This window comes from Populus trichocarpa, chromosome 18 (assembly GCF_000002775.5).
Source record: "Populus trichocarpa isolate Nisqually-1 chromosome 18, P.trichocarpa_v4.1, whole genome shotgun sequence".
Classification (NCBI taxonomy): Eukaryota; Viridiplantae; Streptophyta; class Magnoliopsida; order Malpighiales; family Salicaceae; genus Populus; species Populus trichocarpa.
Genome location: NC_037302.2, coordinates 2,624,044 through 2,639,898, shown reverse-complemented (window position 1 = coordinate 2,639,898; position 15,855 = coordinate 2,624,044). Strand labels below are relative to the sequence as shown.

At 37.2% G+C, this 15,855-nt stretch overlaps 2 protein-coding genes across 5 annotated transcripts; both read right to left on the bottom strand.

The window, feature by feature from the left end:
* Positions 1–233: 233 nt before the first annotated feature.
* Positions 234–7,503, bottom strand: LOC7458998 (uncharacterized). Of its 4 annotated transcripts, none has more exons than XM_024590624.2 (6): positions 7,342–7,503; positions 5,427–6,306; positions 2,792–5,006; positions 2,406–2,526; positions 1,595–1,654; positions 234–1,504 (listed from the first exon to the last, which is right to left on the bottom strand). In XM_024590624.2, exons 3-6 carry the CDS (start codon positions 4,969–4,971, stop codon positions 512–514), a joined length of 3,354 nt encoding a protein of 1,117 aa, XP_024446392.2. In that variant the 5' UTR covers positions 4,972–5,006; positions 5,427–6,306; positions 7,342–7,503; the 3' UTR covers positions 234–511. The 4 variants fall into 4 exon arrangements, with proteins under 4 accessions (XP_024446392.2, XP_024446393.2, XP_024446394.2 ...); XM_024590625.2 differs by having other exon boundaries at positions 6,144–6,306; XM_024590626.2 differs by having other exon boundaries at positions 5,427–6,325; positions 7,342–7,501.
* Positions 7,504–11,587: 4,084 nt separating this feature from the next.
* Positions 11,588–15,330, bottom strand: LOC7462961 (E3 ubiquitin-protein ligase At1g63170). The gene is made up of 5 exons (XM_024589646.2): positions 15,141–15,330; positions 13,701–14,509; positions 12,470–12,595; positions 12,092–12,377; positions 11,588–11,960 (listed from the first exon to the last, which is right to left on the bottom strand). The coding sequence occupies exons 2-5, from the start codon at positions 14,351–14,353 to the stop codon at positions 11,727–11,729; spliced, it is 1,299 nt and encodes a 432-aa protein (XP_024445414.1). The 5' UTR covers positions 14,354–14,509; positions 15,141–15,330; the 3' UTR covers positions 11,588–11,726.
* Between the last annotated feature and the right edge of the window lie 525 nt (positions 15,331–15,855).

Here is a 15,855-nt window from a genome sequence, read left to right as displayed (position 1 = left end):
TGCAGTGTCGTCTGGATGATTCTCTTCCAACAAGGAGAATGACAGAGTGGTTACTATAGTATGTTGGTTTTATGGTTTAATTTTTGATGTTGGAAAACTAGTGGTATCTTCCTAAGCTTTCCAAGAAGACTAGCAGTTTCACTGTTGCCCCTTCGTTTATTTTCCCAAATCTTTCAGAAGCATGTGTGATGCCTCTGCACCGCCATCTCCTCCTTGAAGCATCTGGATACCTCTTATCACATTAAACATCCCTCCTTTATTAATTTTTCATTTTAGAGCAAGTTTAGTGCTTGGAAAAGCTTAATTACACCCAAAAGAGGACCATTTAGAGGGTGCAAAACAAGCCGGTATACATCGTTCTTCCCTTGATCTAATTCACGGCCAATTTTTTGCATGACTAGTATTCTAACTTTTGATTGGCTCTAGAAAATCTAATTAGAGTAACAATGAATTGAAAATAATCATGGTTACAGAACCATAAAGATGGAAAACAGAAAGAAAACTAACATAATCAAAAGCCTCTACTTGTAGGAGCATCTCTACGCCAAGCCAAGCCCTGCAGCCCGGGCGAGCCATTGACTTGCCCTCCACCAGATTGATAAGCAGGATAACCATGGGGTCCAGGCTGAGGAGCTGCCCAAGCGCCTTGCTGCCAAGAAGAGGCACCGTTTTGCTGACCATGTATCAGATTCACTTGAGGCATGGCTGGAGATCTTCCTAATGGTGCCCTTGTCTGGTGTACTCTTTGCTGCACCATGTGGGCTCTTAGAATAGGCTGCCGTACACCATGCACGTGCATTGGCTGAGGATGAGTGCGCTGCTTTGGGGTTTCTTCTGGGTGCCACTCTGGCATGTCGTCGTCGTCATCATCATCATTCCATGGCTGCACTGGTAGAACATCGGTTTTAGGTTGTCCATATCTGTGTACAAGTTCTCTCAAATCTAGAGGATGAGATGGGATTTGGGGATATGAATTGTGAGGGGCCATTCCCTGTCTCCTAGTAGGGTTTTGGTTCGAAAACTCTGATCTTGATGCAATAGAGCCGCTAGAAAAATTGAACTCCGGTAAGTCATCCTCATCCCGGCCAGCCAGTGGGCCAAACCCGGGAGGCACATCATCATCGTCTTCATCAGGTTGGGGGTTGGGATGGGCAGAAGTTCCACCACGAGGTGGTGGCAACGGATGTTTTGATGCAATACTCACATTCATATTAGTATCCTTATCATGGTGTCTCCTAGAAGTAAGGTGGTGTTGCTTTTTTGAGTTGAGTTTATGGTGTGATGCAGCGGTGGGTGATATTATTGACGTTACTTGAGCTCTTCTCCATACAATAACACCAATCAGACCATTATCAATAGCATTAGGGGCCTCAAGTTGGTCCGTTGGAAGGACCTTGATGAGCATTTCACGTGTCTTTGAATGAGAAGGGCATAAATAAAGTTCCACTCCATGAGCAGGCTCAGCAAAACCCACTCTCTCATCCAAAACATAGGAATCGGCAACCTGCAGCAGGCATTTCAGTCACAGCTGCCAAAGAAAACTGACAAAGCCTAAAGAGTGATGAAAAGCAGCAGTGTTTTTCATGTTTCTTACCCCTCTAAGACTTGCCCTCTCACTCTCCGTGGACCCCTCCTTGCAAACAAAGTGCACTACCTGCAAAAGCAAAAGTCAATTTCTTTAGCAACATGGAAAGCAAATGGGGCCTCTTCAAGTTATGCTTGAAAGGAAAAAAGGGTATAGATCCTCCCTATGACATCAGATTTTATGGGAAAAAAGGGCCAGAAACTGGCAAGATCCAACCACGCTGTGGCTATATAAAACTAAGATATTTTATCTTCCATCAATATATTCTGGGTACGCGAGAAATGTGAATCTGCTCAGATTTCTGGGAAGATATCCCAACCAAACAATGGCTTCCGTTAAATAAATATTCCAGGCTGATTTAGTATATCTTTGTACACCTCTTTCCATTGGAAAGGGAAAGAAAATGTATCCCTGTTCGTTCCCATTCAGCAGGCAAGAAATGAAAGCAACTATCTTTACTCGGACGCCCTATACACTAAAACCAGTTACTGTTTGCTCTTGAGAGCCAACAACATGTGGCGATTCACAGATTCCGCAACAAATTCCTTGCACGTTTTATTCCTCTCAGTAACTAACTTTCCCTCAGCAACTAAAAAATCAAATCATTGGAGGCCAAATATTGTTTTTCCTTTATATGAACTTTATCAGGCCATTCATTCACACAAATCCTTAGTAGGATGTCATTCACCAAAAATGAAAAGACCATAATTCTGCAGCAGCAGTAGAGTGGGATTAATAAGCAGGGATAGCAAATTATCCCCCCTTTCTGGACAAAAGTAGCATAACTGAAATTTAGTACAGAGAAATAAACTTGAGATACCATAACAGCACGACTTCGGGACATCAAGAGCTCCTGGAGAAACTTCTCAAACGCATCAAGTCTGACTCTCCCTTTGACCTCAACAACGCCAGACCACTCTTTTGCAGACGTTTTGTCACCACTGCAGCAAGAAAAACAGATCAGCAAAAAGTAACAAGTTTCACAGTGACAACCACCTAATTCATCATAAACAAATTAGGAAACTATAGAACACTGCTCATCCAGTGTAATGTATGCTTGGATGGCAGGCAACTAAAGGTTCTAATTCTAAGCAAGAGACCCCATAAAACATCAGATGAAAGACAAGTACAATACTATCTGTTTCCCGTGCAAAAAACTATTTGACAACATATATGCTTTTAATGCAAGGTGAAAAAAACACATACCTTTTAAAGATGCCAACAACTGAGGTCATGGTGGAAATACTCAGCTGAAGTAAGCCTTCCCAGACATGTTCACCCTTGGATGCACCAGTAGAGGGTGTAGTTTTGGATTCTACACGAATGCTGGCATATCTCCCATCAGCCTCAGATGATGTGCTAGTTTCCTCAACGTTTTCAGATTTTTCTGGGATGCTACCAACAGCATCTTTTGTAGCTACCACATGAGACTTGGCTTCTGGCCGAAGCTGTGAATCATCATTGTCAAGGGCGGGTGTTGTTTTTCCAGCATCCTCTGGTAAATTTTCAAACGGTGGTTCTGAATCAAGGGATTCCATGAATTCATCCAGAGAGACAATTGGAGGAAGAAATTCTGCATCTTTCAATTCATCGTCCACCATGAGTCCTTGCATCAAATCATTTCCTTCACTTGAAGGAATCGTAAGCGTATAAGAAGCTGCCTTGTCTTCTAAATCACTCTTGTCATCAGTAGCATTCACTTTGTCTTTCATTTGATCAGGTTTAGAACCCAGAGAACCTTCCTTCTCATCTGATTTTGGTTGTGTAGTGAATGAATTCAGCCCAACAGCAACCTCCATTGCTACACTATCCTGTTCAACTTCAACTTGAAACTCACCCTTGTGAGTTTTCTTCACCAAACGTCTGATATCAACATCCGAATCAGGCAAAACCACCATTTGAGCAAGTTCCTCGGCTTTTGCCATCCGCCATTCCGAAAGCTCCTTAGATGCAAGTTCCTCTGCAGTCATAGAGCAGAGTCGCCCTGGGGGAATCTCTCCAGACATAACTTTTTCTCTTAGTTCAGGATTATTACGATCTTTCAAATTGAACAAAAGAGACCTGCCCTTCTCCTTGTACTTCTTGTTTACCCCTCCAAATAATTTGAAGAGTTCTGCTTCAATTTCAGAGGCCAAAACTCGCGGATCCCTGACTACTTCTTTTCCAACATATTCATCGATATGCTCCTGGCCATGCGGTGTTTGGGCAGCTTCAATCTCCTTTTTCTCTGCTATCTCTGCATCAGGTTCCAGTATCCAGGACAATCCATTGCCCTGCAACAATTCATCTTTTACCAAAAAACTGTCACTAAATGAAATATCCTCATCACGGAAAATATTGCTGGATGGTAATTCCTGCCCGTCATTGTTTGATGTCTCTGTTGCATAAGCATTTCCACGAGTGTTGGAAGTTTCCTGAGATGTCTTATGGCTGTCAGAATGGTTTTGGGTAAAAGAATTGTCCTTGGTGGACAAGGATTCCTTGGGCTCCTCAGACAAATGGTGAAAACCAGCTGCACCAGAAGTTTGTCCCATAGGTTGAGTCTGTTTGTGTTTCTGCACCTGAGCACTTGCATCCTCACCTACAGAGTACTTTCCAGAACTTGAAGTTTTATCGTGCTGCTGAGAAACCAGAGTCAGCGCATCTGCCAGTGATTGTCTTAGCTTGGACCTCACAGAATCAGACTCACTGTTGGCCTTCGAAGATGGATGCATCTGTCCAGTTTGATTTTTCTGAACTGACGATTGCTGCAGTCCAGTTTTACTAGCAGCTGACCTCTTATATGGTGCTTGTGGACGATTTGATCCTGACGAATTTAAAATAGACTGGATCTGTACAGGTACTTTATTTGGTGTCAGGGTTGGCTGTAGCCATGGCCTAAGTTCCATTTGCGCAACCTGGTTGTGAGACATTGATAATTTCCGTGACAAAGAATTGTTGGAAGAAGGTTCCTCTGGGGCCTTTCGCTTGTTCAATAGTGATGACTGCTGTGATCCAGTATTATGAAACACAGTTTCCATGTCTCCCAGTTGCCTCCTAGATAAGAATTTCTCTGGAACCATATTGTATGCACGTGGTTCCATGTGTCCTGCTTGTATACTTGATCCCGAGAAGTTCTGCAAAACATGATCATTAGGCAAAGGTTCTGACAACTGTACTTGGATGTTTGATATCGACATCTGCTGTGATAAAGCATCAGTTGAAATTGGTCCCATCTGTCCCATTTGCATGTTCGACATGGACAACTGTTGTAATGCAGGATCATGGATTCCAGGTTCCATCAAACCCATTTGCATCAACGAGTCCAGTTTGTTTGAAATGTCTTCCGACTGACCCAATTTGATGCTCTGCACTGATGATTGCTGTGATACAAGATTGTTGGACATGCTGGGCAATCAACATGAAAGGAATGCAAAAGCCACTACAAAACAAAACATTCTTTGTCAGTTCCTCAACTCAAGACTGAAAAGTCAAGGATGCATGTCTAGATTATTCACACATGACCAAGTTACATCCATATCTTCTAATAAAATAAAATGTCGCTCTAACAGGCACGAGTAACAAAAACTCATATGGTTTGTTTATGGTGACAACCATAAGAGCTGTAATGCATCTTCAAATTTGTTTTCATTACTTGCCGGTGGAATACCATTAACAGATAATTACTCCGACAATGAAGAGCACAAGACACCAAGAATCAGATGGAAATCCATGGTGTGAATAGATGGGAGTTATGTGTGCATTCCAGGTTCAGTATTTTAAATATGTGTGTATTCACTTAAAAAACAACTTTTAATCTCAAAGGCATTGCCATCAGTGCTGACAATTTTACATAATTTACCAAGAAATATTGTCCCAATTTGACTTCATCCAACTTTTTATCTGATGAAATTATCTTGCCTTCGCACTTTACTACGCTTAAACGAAACAGGTGTTGCACAGGAAGCCTGTCAGCTGGCACGATAAGATTTCCTTCTTCGAAGTCCCCATGGTAATTGGCAATCAATAACTGATGAATTTTTAACGCATGCCATTTTTTGTACTGTATATTCTTGTCATGGCACAAAGCACCGTCTAGCTTGAAGGAATTAATAGTTCAAAAATCAAGATAGATCAGCTGCATTAAGATGCTTATAATGAGTCACTGTAACCAGTAAAAAAGGCACCAGAAATCAAAGTTAAATGCAGTCTCCGTTTACAGAATTTATCAGCTCTAATCTGCTTCTTTTTTAATTTATTTGAGAAATCTATCCACAATGCTGAAGTGCAACTCAATGCTATATGATTCAATTTTAAACAAGAGATGGCAAAAAATCATTTCATCTTTTGATCACCACCCATGGGGACAAACACCTGAAGAGTAGCAGTTGACAATCTGTCGTAACTTATCTATTACTAGTTTGATGATTCCAGGGTATATTGGACACAATCAAAACTTATCTAGCCACACGCGCAAACCCGTTTGTTGGCTTCCAAATTTTTACAATCAATAATCTATTCAGAGGTAAAACTGGAAAAAAACCCCAAGAAAATTCTTGAAATACAGACGGAGGCATACAAAATGAGACGCCATCACCAAGTGCAAATCCCATCTAAGCAGGGTTCCAAGAGGGTGCTCTTGATACAGTCACAGACTTCAGCACTTTTGCATGAAGTGGCTGCTCTCAAGACTTCACCCATGAACGCGCACACTTAGAATTGGCATCCCAATGCTTTTACCACTGCACCACACAAAGATTCCTATATCATGCAAACATTACAGGAACAAAACAACATTTCACCAATTAAAAAAAATCCCAGATAATGGGCATGTTTAGGGTACTTTCTTTTAAAAGGAGATGCCACCCACAAGTTATAAGACAGCTTGCAATACATATTTTTCCGTTACACTACAAAAGTAGTCTCATTTAAAAAAAAAAAAAACATAGCACCAGAAAATCAGACTACGAGGATGATTTGCCAATAAATTACAACGAAAAAATGTTCAAAAATTATATTGAAAAACTTGCCGCAATTACTGATGAATATTGCAATAGGAAAGAAACCAGAAAAAACACAAATACACAAAATTCTCTACATCTATAGGAGTGGGGCGCTTTTATTTTTCACTATGTCAAAATAAAATTACATCGAATGTATATATTTATAGTAAATATAAACCGCTCAAAAAATATTAACCATCCAAGAATTATTAATAATTTTTTTCTAATACCCTTTATTGTACCACTGGGAATGCCCTCGCACCCCAATAATATTAATAAATTTTTCTAATACTTTTTATTGGGAAACGCCCCGTATACCCAACCTATTAATCATCCCTAACAATAAAACAAAAGGTAGTTTCTTCTGCTCCGCTCCACAGCATCTGCCTCTGAGATACAAACTACAACAAAAAACCTAATCATATCTAAATACCCTCAAAAACACTATATTTCAACTATAGCTAAACACTTATACAGAAAAATTCAAATTCACAAAACCAGAAAAACTAATAAAAAATGAAATCAACTGTCTGAAAACTTCAAATCACATAAAAGGAATGTAATCATAAACAAGTCCGATTCGTAATCCCTGATTAAATTCACGCATCCACAAAAGCATGCAATCAAATTCAAATCAAGCTAACAATACACTTCTACTGTAAAAACAAAACCCTAATTTCACATCAAAAGGCACCGATTCGACTCTCGAGAAGCCCAAGACGACGCAAACAGGATATCGAGTTTCGGTAATAGTAATATAGCGGTGAGTTGTACCTGATGAAGAGAATAGAGCAGCCTCTGAGCCAAATGGAGATAGAGAGAAGGGCGACAATAGAGAGGGAAAGCTTTTGGCGAGAGAGAGATGAATGGAAAACCTAGAAAGCTAATCTGAAGAAGATAAGTATGGAAGGCATGCGTTTGGCAGGGAGTTTTTTCGTTTTTAATAGATAGAGCTGGGGGTGACACGTGGAAGATATTTTTTATGTGGGACCTCCTTACTACCGAATGTTTTTGCTGTAGAAACGAGTTATATAAAATTTCGAAATTTTGTTTGGTTTTAAATTGTTTTTATGCATTAATATTAAAAATAAATTTAAAAAAATAACAGTATCACAGTATCTATGATTCTATATTACTCACGTGATAATTACCCACGTTTGTTTACTTTTTCGGTAAATTATGTTACCATACTGGTTTGTATTAGTAATTATAATAATTATTGTTTTTTCTTTTAATGGTGCAGGCAAGCCATTATTTAACGGCCTGTTTGTTTAAATTTTGAATTTTTATTTAAAATTAATTTTTTTATATTTTTAAATTATTTTGATATGCTGATATCAAAAATAATTTTTAAAAAATAAAAAAAATTATTTTAATATATTTCTAAGTAAAAAATACTTTGAACCGTAATTGCTACTACAATCTCAAGCAGACTCAAAAAGTAATATTTATTTATACACTCACCAATTTTATTTCATTTTTTCTTTGTATAAAATAAACTAATTTTATTTTATTTTTTCTTTGTATCAAATAAAAACTTTTCTCATCTATCAAAAAATAATTTTACACAGGTAGCGTTATCAAATAGAAACAATTAAGCAGAAAATATATTCAGTTAAAAAAATATAATAATAAATTTATAAATATGATAATTTTAAAATTAATTTTTATATTTTTAAAATAGAAGGTATAGTAGAAACATTTTTCCAATATAATATTTATTATCTTTTATTTTTAAAATATCATTGTAAAAAAATTATAATTCTAAAATCATCCAACTAAGATGAGTAAGAATAAAAGTTATTATTATCATAATTTTAAAACTCAATTTGGAGTAAGGGTTGGGTCATGGGTTGGAAAGGACAACTCGGGTTAACCTAAATTGTTTTAAAGGACCAAACGATATTGTTTTTCAAGAACATCAACAATGCTTCTTACTTGAGTTTTGATCAGGTTTTTTCTCGGGTTGACCAGGTTATAGGTTTACCAGAGTTTTTAACCTAGTCAGTCCGGGTCAATTCTTTTTCTATTTTTCCTTAAACTTGGACCAGTTCAGACCCTACGTCGATCAGGTTCCAAGTCAACCTGTTAAGCTGGTCTAACTTTTATAACTAGAGTTATTATATTATTAATTTCAACACTTAATATAAACTAAAAAAATAGTGTTTAATAATTTTTTTAAATAGATAAATTTAACAGTAATACATATTAATGATAGAATAAATATTTTTATAATTTATTATATCTTGTCCATCATCAATCAAACATAATACAAAGATAATCACTATATTTTATATATTATTATCAAACACAATTTTATCCTCATATCTTATTCTATCTTTTTTATCTCTATTATTTTTATCTTTTCTTATAATATAACTGTAACCAAAATATTATCCTCGGATAGTCCGTCTCTTCTCGTTAATTGAATCCAGCAATGAAGCTTGTAAAGTATAAATATAAATTTAAATAGATTTTTTTTATATGGAAAATGCAGTTTAACAATATTCTTATTATAAAGTGCCTTTGATGCTAAAATTTAATATATTTTTTAAGAAGATAATAATTATTTTTTTGTTATGAACCGATAAAGTTTTAATGCGTGTAGTGTAAAAATCAACGCGAGGGTCGGTGTATGATTTCGTACTTGTCTTTTGTTCGAACACTAAGAATTAATCCCACTCCAAATGCATGCTTAACAATCTCGAGCACAAGCACCTCTCCACGACACATTTATACATGATGCTTTCATTTTATAAACCAAGAGTAATTATCTAGTTAATTAGTTGGAATTTTTTTTTTACTTAGATCTATAAAATATTTACAAATTTTTAGATTAAAATTTGATTCTAAACGGTGGTTAAAAGCTTTATAGCTTTAATTATCTATTTGAGTTGTGGTTTATTGATAAAAAAAATCACCTTCACCAATTTTTGCCAAATATATTGCAATGATAAATCAAAGTGAATTTCTTAGCATTTTTAGATGATGATAATGCTCCACAAATTCAGAATGTTAGGAAAATTATTTTTTGTCAATTTGGATAACAGATGGTCATAAGTTTATGTCAATCTTCTATTTTTTATAACTAAGAATTCCAAGAGTTAGTGATAAATTCTGGATTTTCTGTAACAACAGTCTTTTTTAGGATTTTAGGGACCTTTTAATGATTAAGTCGATGACTTTATTATGAAGATTTATAGTAAATAAGCATTAAATTCTAAGAAAAATAATGTTTGTTCTTCCTTTATGTATAATAAAAAATGTGAATAAATTATAAGGGAGTGAATATTGTTAACCCCTTGCTTGAGTTGTTCAAAGTGCATTAATAACCTTTTTCCTTTTCTCTTCGAGGGGTTATAAGTCTTTTCTTCTTCATTCAAGTAGGAGGAAGACCCTTACAATCAACATTAATATTGATGGTCAGTGTCTCCTTACACAACATTTAATATTGAGAATATCATATGTTTTATGGAAGATGGTTCTATGTCAATCTATACACAATATTAATGTCAATGAGATCATCTTTTATAATCAACATCAATATTGATTTGATGCAGGGATGGCCTTAGAATACTTTTTGACATGCTAGGAAATAGGGAGATGATGACCCTAGACTCCCATTTTGAGCACTTGTTCCTGAAAAAAGACCTAGCTTAGAGGGGGTTGGGTTTGGCAAGGTGCGATACCCACAAACATTTGGGACTGATGAGTACTCAAGCCCAAGAGTGTTAGGTCTGGCAAGGCATCAAACCCACATGTGTTTTGGCCATGTAACCAAAAAGGAAGGGTGATTTCTTTGCCTGACCTTTTTATCCTAAGCCCTAACCTTCGTCAGACTTCTCCTTTATCTTGGTTCCTTTTGGTTATGGGTTTTTATGAAGAAAGACTTTTTAGTATAAAGTGCATTGATCCATCACCTGAATATTTAGGATCCTTTATGAATGTCTAGTTCTCTTTAGCGGCAGCAGGGACTGACTCAATCCCAACAAAACCTCATATCATTGTTAATAGATTTGGGACATCATCCTCAACGTTGCATGGAAAACTCTCTTTCAGGTATAAGGTTCTGGGGATCAGAGCACCACCTCTTACAATAGCTAAAGTGAATCTAATAGAAAACAAGTTAATACGAATCGAGCATGAGAATGGAAATAGATTGTTGCCCAAAATCTTTATTAATAACAAGTGTTGTTACCAATTTTTGATCAAAAAATCAAGAAGAAAAATAAATCCAAAAAACAAAAGGATATACAAGAACAAGCATAGAAGATTGTCCAAGTTTGTGGTAAAAGACCATGACAGGTGAAAAAGTTGAAGGACTAAAGTGTATAAAATTGGCAACCCAATTCTAATTGACAAAGGACCTATTTGGTGAAGATATTTTTATTTGGGTTAAAGAATGAATAAGAATTTTGGAAAGCATATTCTGCGCACAGTCATCCTCCTTCACTCATAATCATGGATTGCGTCAAGGTGACCCTCTTTATTCTTATTTGTTTGTTTTTTGCATGGAGAAGTTAGCTTGCCTGATTAGCAAGAAGGTTTCGGGCAAGTCCAGGCATCCTATTCATGTCTCCAAAGGTGGTCCTAGCATCTCTCATCTTTTCTTTGCCAATGACGATCTGTTGTTTACTAAAGCTAGCAAAGCTCAAATACGTGTTATCATTAGTGTTCTTTCTAGCTTTTGTAACTCTTCAGAGCTTGAGGTGAGTTTTGAGAAATCTAGAGTGATGTGCTAGCTTGAAATCTCCGACCTCAATAATATACAAACACAATACAAAGTAACAGATCAAGTGAGAGCTGCCTCTCCAAATTCACAAGTTAACCCTACTTTCAGATTTCAGTATTTTAATTATTAAGTCTCTTGGATTTTTTGTTGCAAGATTGAACAGAGCCATTAAAGAGATGTCTGAGATGAGACATTGAGGGAAAATGGAAAAAAGAAAGAGGCGAAACGATAGCAGAAGTATGCCCGATGACGATTGTTTCAACTCTTTTGGTGAGCAAAAGGGAAAGCTGGAAGAGTACTTCACCAATTCTTAATTAAATTTTTGGTCCATGAGACTCATAGAAAGAGAAGAATGAAGTACTTTTTACAGCATAGTCAAAATCGTAATTATTTATGTATGATATTACTATTTGTGTGATATAGAGGGTCAAAACATGGTGCTGGCCATGCCATTGCCGGCCCCATTTTCAACCCGTCTCTGGCTAGAATTTAACCCGGGGAGTGAACCTAAAATACTTTCACCGACCTCACTCTTGCAAAGAGGACATGATGCATTGATCTTCAGCCACTTGTCTACACAATCCTTATGGAAGAAATGAGAACATGGTAGCTCCCTCAGCTCATCATTGTTTGCATATTTTGCCAAACAAATGCAGCAAACCTGTACCGGTTACAACATTAGATCATCAGTAATAATGCCAATAACAAGACTCGAGACCATGCATCGTGAATATGACAAGTATATCTCAAATGATCATGACAAGGAACCTCCAAGAATCTGGAGGTACTTACTGCATCTTCTCCTGAAATCACACGTTCCTTTTCTGTCCCTGCAGCCACGATCCCACCATCAGCAGCACCAGAGCTGCTATCCTCACCATTTCTATTTTTAATCAGCTTAAACTTGTGCGTTGGCAAGGCATCAATTGATTCGGGTGTGGCTCCCCTTGTCTGTGTCAGATCCTCTCTAAACCCGAGAATAGAAATTATACAAGGCAAGCAACAGCAGATTGTTGCACACAGAATAAAGGGCATAGCATATCCGATACAGCTAAATGTAAGAAACACTATGCATAACCTGAAATGTAAGAGGATATAAAATTAGGGTGAGCTCTCTCAAATGGCAGGTACCAAAAGGAACATTGTGGTGAATATACGACATAGCAATACCTGTACAAGTTTGGAGCCTCCTCCGCAGATGAGTGGCTTCCAAATATCCACACATTGCCAACCACAAACCAAACTGCGAAAAAGCAATCCAAAGCCATTTTGAAGTATTCCAACAAAACCTTGAGTCTGCACGTGAAAACAATACTTTTGGAACCAGATATTTATATATTCAAAATAATTAAAGAATTTGCTTTTTATTTGACAGATTTCAATGGCTAAAAAAAATACCAATGTCAAGAGACACTAAAGCATATCATGTGATAAAATAACACAAGCAATTCAAAACCCACTTCTTAAATAGTTGGTGACACTAAATAAAAGACAAACTAAAGTTCAACCTGAAGAGGGTAATCATTTTGAACATGAAACAATGATCGCCATCAAAGAAGTACATGATAATCAGACAAGGAAAGAAAAGAAGCTGAAATGCACACTCCCCAGTCAAAATTTCAACACAGTTGAGCTCCCAATCTACACTCTGTGAGTAGAGCCCCCCCAAGGCCCAAACACACACACACTGAATATGAATCCAGTGCCAGCCCCAAACTAGCTGCTTTTGAAAAATTGACTTCAAAACTATGTGTAAACAGTTTTGAAATAAAAGTCAACCCTGGCACCATCTAAAAACAATGAAAAGGAGATGCTACCCCAATGAGCTGCATAATATCACCATTAAACGCGGGGGGGGGGGGGGGGGGGGGGGATTGGAGTGAGATCAAGAAAAGAAAAGATTTGGGAAATATTTCATGTACTTGTGTCCATTTTATAAGGGTATATGCTAGAGGATGACACTGTCTCTATATTCTATTTCCCAGGACCCACTTTGGTGCGACCATAACCAGATTCTTCCCATTATCTTAGAAGTATCATCTAGGGGTGGGCTAGTGGGGATGGGAGATCAAAACTAGCTTCATCATATCCAGCACATTAGATATTCATCCAAACATTAAGTTAGCTTTGATACCAAATAATGCCCCTACCCCTTCAAAGAAACAAAGAACCTAGCATCTACTCCCAGCCCTTGCAATGCAGCTATATACTGGATTTTCATGAAGCTTCAACTTTGAAGTAGTAAAGAAAATATCATTAAACCAGATGAATTGGACGACCTTCACACATGCAATTGGACAGGACACGTTCATTTATATGATGAAAACAATAAAGAATATCTAAACAATATATGTTTGGAAGAGAAAAATGACAATTACAACCAGAAGTCATGCACTCGTACCTTGCATTCAGTACTGCATTTTGGCCACCTCTAGGTGATGTAGTAGCAGATCGGCGATCCTCCCCTTCTGAATTCCTACTAACTGAAAGAGAAAAGGGTCCTGCAGGAACGTTAATATGTGCAGAACCCTGATGATTTTGAGCTGAGTCTTGCTCCAAAGCCTGGTTACGATGACTATAACGCCAGTAAAGAAGAGGGAGGGTTGCCACACATCCTGATGCATAACCAACAATCCATGCAAACAATGGTGCACGTGGATGTTCCTTCCTCGACACAGACAAAACAACAATAGACGCAATAATCTGGCTCAACGTGAGAACCAATTCAACAGAAATCCATAAACCAGAGTTCAAAGGACTCCTGCGTCGACGAGCTTCCCCTCTCCTTATTAATGAGGAGCTCCGAGAGTTTGTTCCATTAGACAAAGATGTCGGAGGCGGAGAAGTGGGTGCTCTCACGCCACTCAAAGGTCTGTCCTCATGCAATGACGCTTCCAAACCAGTTGAAATTCTATTGTGAGATGGTGATACAGAGACCTCGTTACGTATGTCAATAATATGCTCACTACTGTTAGGATTCTCTTGCCGCTCCATTAACAATGGGAAAGTGTCAGTCTGATTTTCAGAATGTAGTTCCGTTGAGGCAACATCCATTTAAGTCCAACAAGACAACCGAAAATGATGAAAGCATAGAATCACTGGAACAAGATCACAGCTTCAATGTCCACTCCGTCCCAAGATTTCTCTGAGATGTCCGTCCCACAAAAACTTAAATTACTAGACACCACAAGCAGCGGAACAATCCCAATTCTGTTCGACAAGAAAAGCACAAAAAACAAGGACAAATTTGTCGCTGAGAAGGTGTAGTAATTCATCATTCAACATTCTGAAAATCCAAGCCACCGCCAAATATACTAATAAAACCGCTTGGCTCAGCTGAATAACTTAAATAATGAAAAATCAAATGACAAAAAATACCCAAAATTCTAAACTTTTATTTTCATGGGCTTTCTTCAAAACCAAAAATATTAAATATCAAAAACTTGTCCTTTAGACCACCAAAAAAGTAATGCCGATCCTCCTCTTCCAAGAAATGAAAAATCAAAACTTTCTATCACTTATCAACTCAAGGACACAAAACAAACATCAACCCCACATTTAACAAAACAAGAGATTCAGCTAGATTTAATCATTTTCTTAAGCGTAAAGACTCCATCAATTCAGTTTTTTCAAGTAATCACACAATTTTCTCGGTAACCAAACAAATTAATCAATATCATTAACCACTAATTACTCCAAAACAAGACAAATTTCACCGTTCCCAAACAAATGACTCGAGTTCCCCAAATAAGACAAGAAGAACCCTAATCTACGAGGAGTGATCAGGTGAATTTGAAACGGCGTCGCTTTTTGGAGGAAGAGAGAGAAGAACGAAACTTACCAGATTGAATTGGAGCTAAAGAGGAGAAGAAAGATGAAAACGGTGTCGCTTTGGCGCGGAGAGTGCAAGAAAGCTGGTCGCTTTGATAATTTTATTTTTTGTTTTAAAAGGAGAGAAAAACAGAAAGGAAGAGTCAGCTTTGGACCTCCATTGCTTCCCTACCTGGTCAGGGAATATTTATATTTTTATTTATATTATTTGTTACGAGCAAAGGAATTTCTTCACTTTTGTTCCTTTCTTTTTTTAAAAGGATATTTTGTCTAGTCAATGATGTAAGAAATGGGAAACTTCGAATTGAGTAAAGTATTCCTTTTGCCCTTATAGTTTACCAAGTGTTTCATTTAGGCCCCTATGTTTTAAAAATGATTGCTAAATGGTCCTCTAGCCGGTGAAGACGGATATTAGCGTGTCTATATGCTTGGAATATCACGTACATGGTAGCAAAATCTTCATTTTTATAATTAATTTTCTATATTTTACAAGGTACTTGTGTTTATTAGAGATCTTGTATATTTTAGTATGGTTAATTTCTACATTAATAAATCATATGCTTTTGGGTCATGGGGTGTAGGGGTGAGGAAAAAACCAATTAAATCGAGAAAACCGGAAAAAAAATAACCGAAAAAAACGAACCGTGAAAAAAAACTGATTAAACCGATTAAAATTTTGAAAAAACTGACCGGTTTGATTCAGTTTCGGTTTTATAAGCCTGAAA

Excerpts from the sequence above, each read along its gene's own strand:
- LOC7458998 (XM_024590624.2), bottom strand. The coding sequence starts at position 4,971 with ATGTCCAACAATCTTGTATCACAGCAATCATCAGTGCAGAGCATCAAA. Across the intron at positions 2,527-2,791 it reads GTTGTTGGCATCTTTAAAAG|TGGTGACAAAACGTCTGCAA; the intron begins GTATGTGTTTTT and ends TTCTTGCTGCAG. Across the intron at positions 1,505-1,594 it reads AGAGGGCAAGTCTTAGAGGG|GTTGCCGATTCCTATGTTTT; the intron begins GTAAGAAACATG and ends TGCCTGCTGCAG.
- LOC7462961 (XM_024589646.2), bottom strand. The coding sequence starts at position 14,353 with ATGGATGTTGCCTCAACGGAACTACATTCTGAAAATCAGACTGACACT. Across the intron at positions 12,596-13,700 it reads AATGCAGTACTGAATGCAAG|ACTCAAGGTTTTGTTGGAAT; the intron begins GTACGAGTGCAT and ends TTTCACGTGCAG. Across the intron at positions 12,378-12,469 it reads GAGGCTCCAAACTTGTACAG|GTTATGCATAGTGTTTCTTA; the intron begins GTATTGCTATGT and ends CTTACATTTCAG.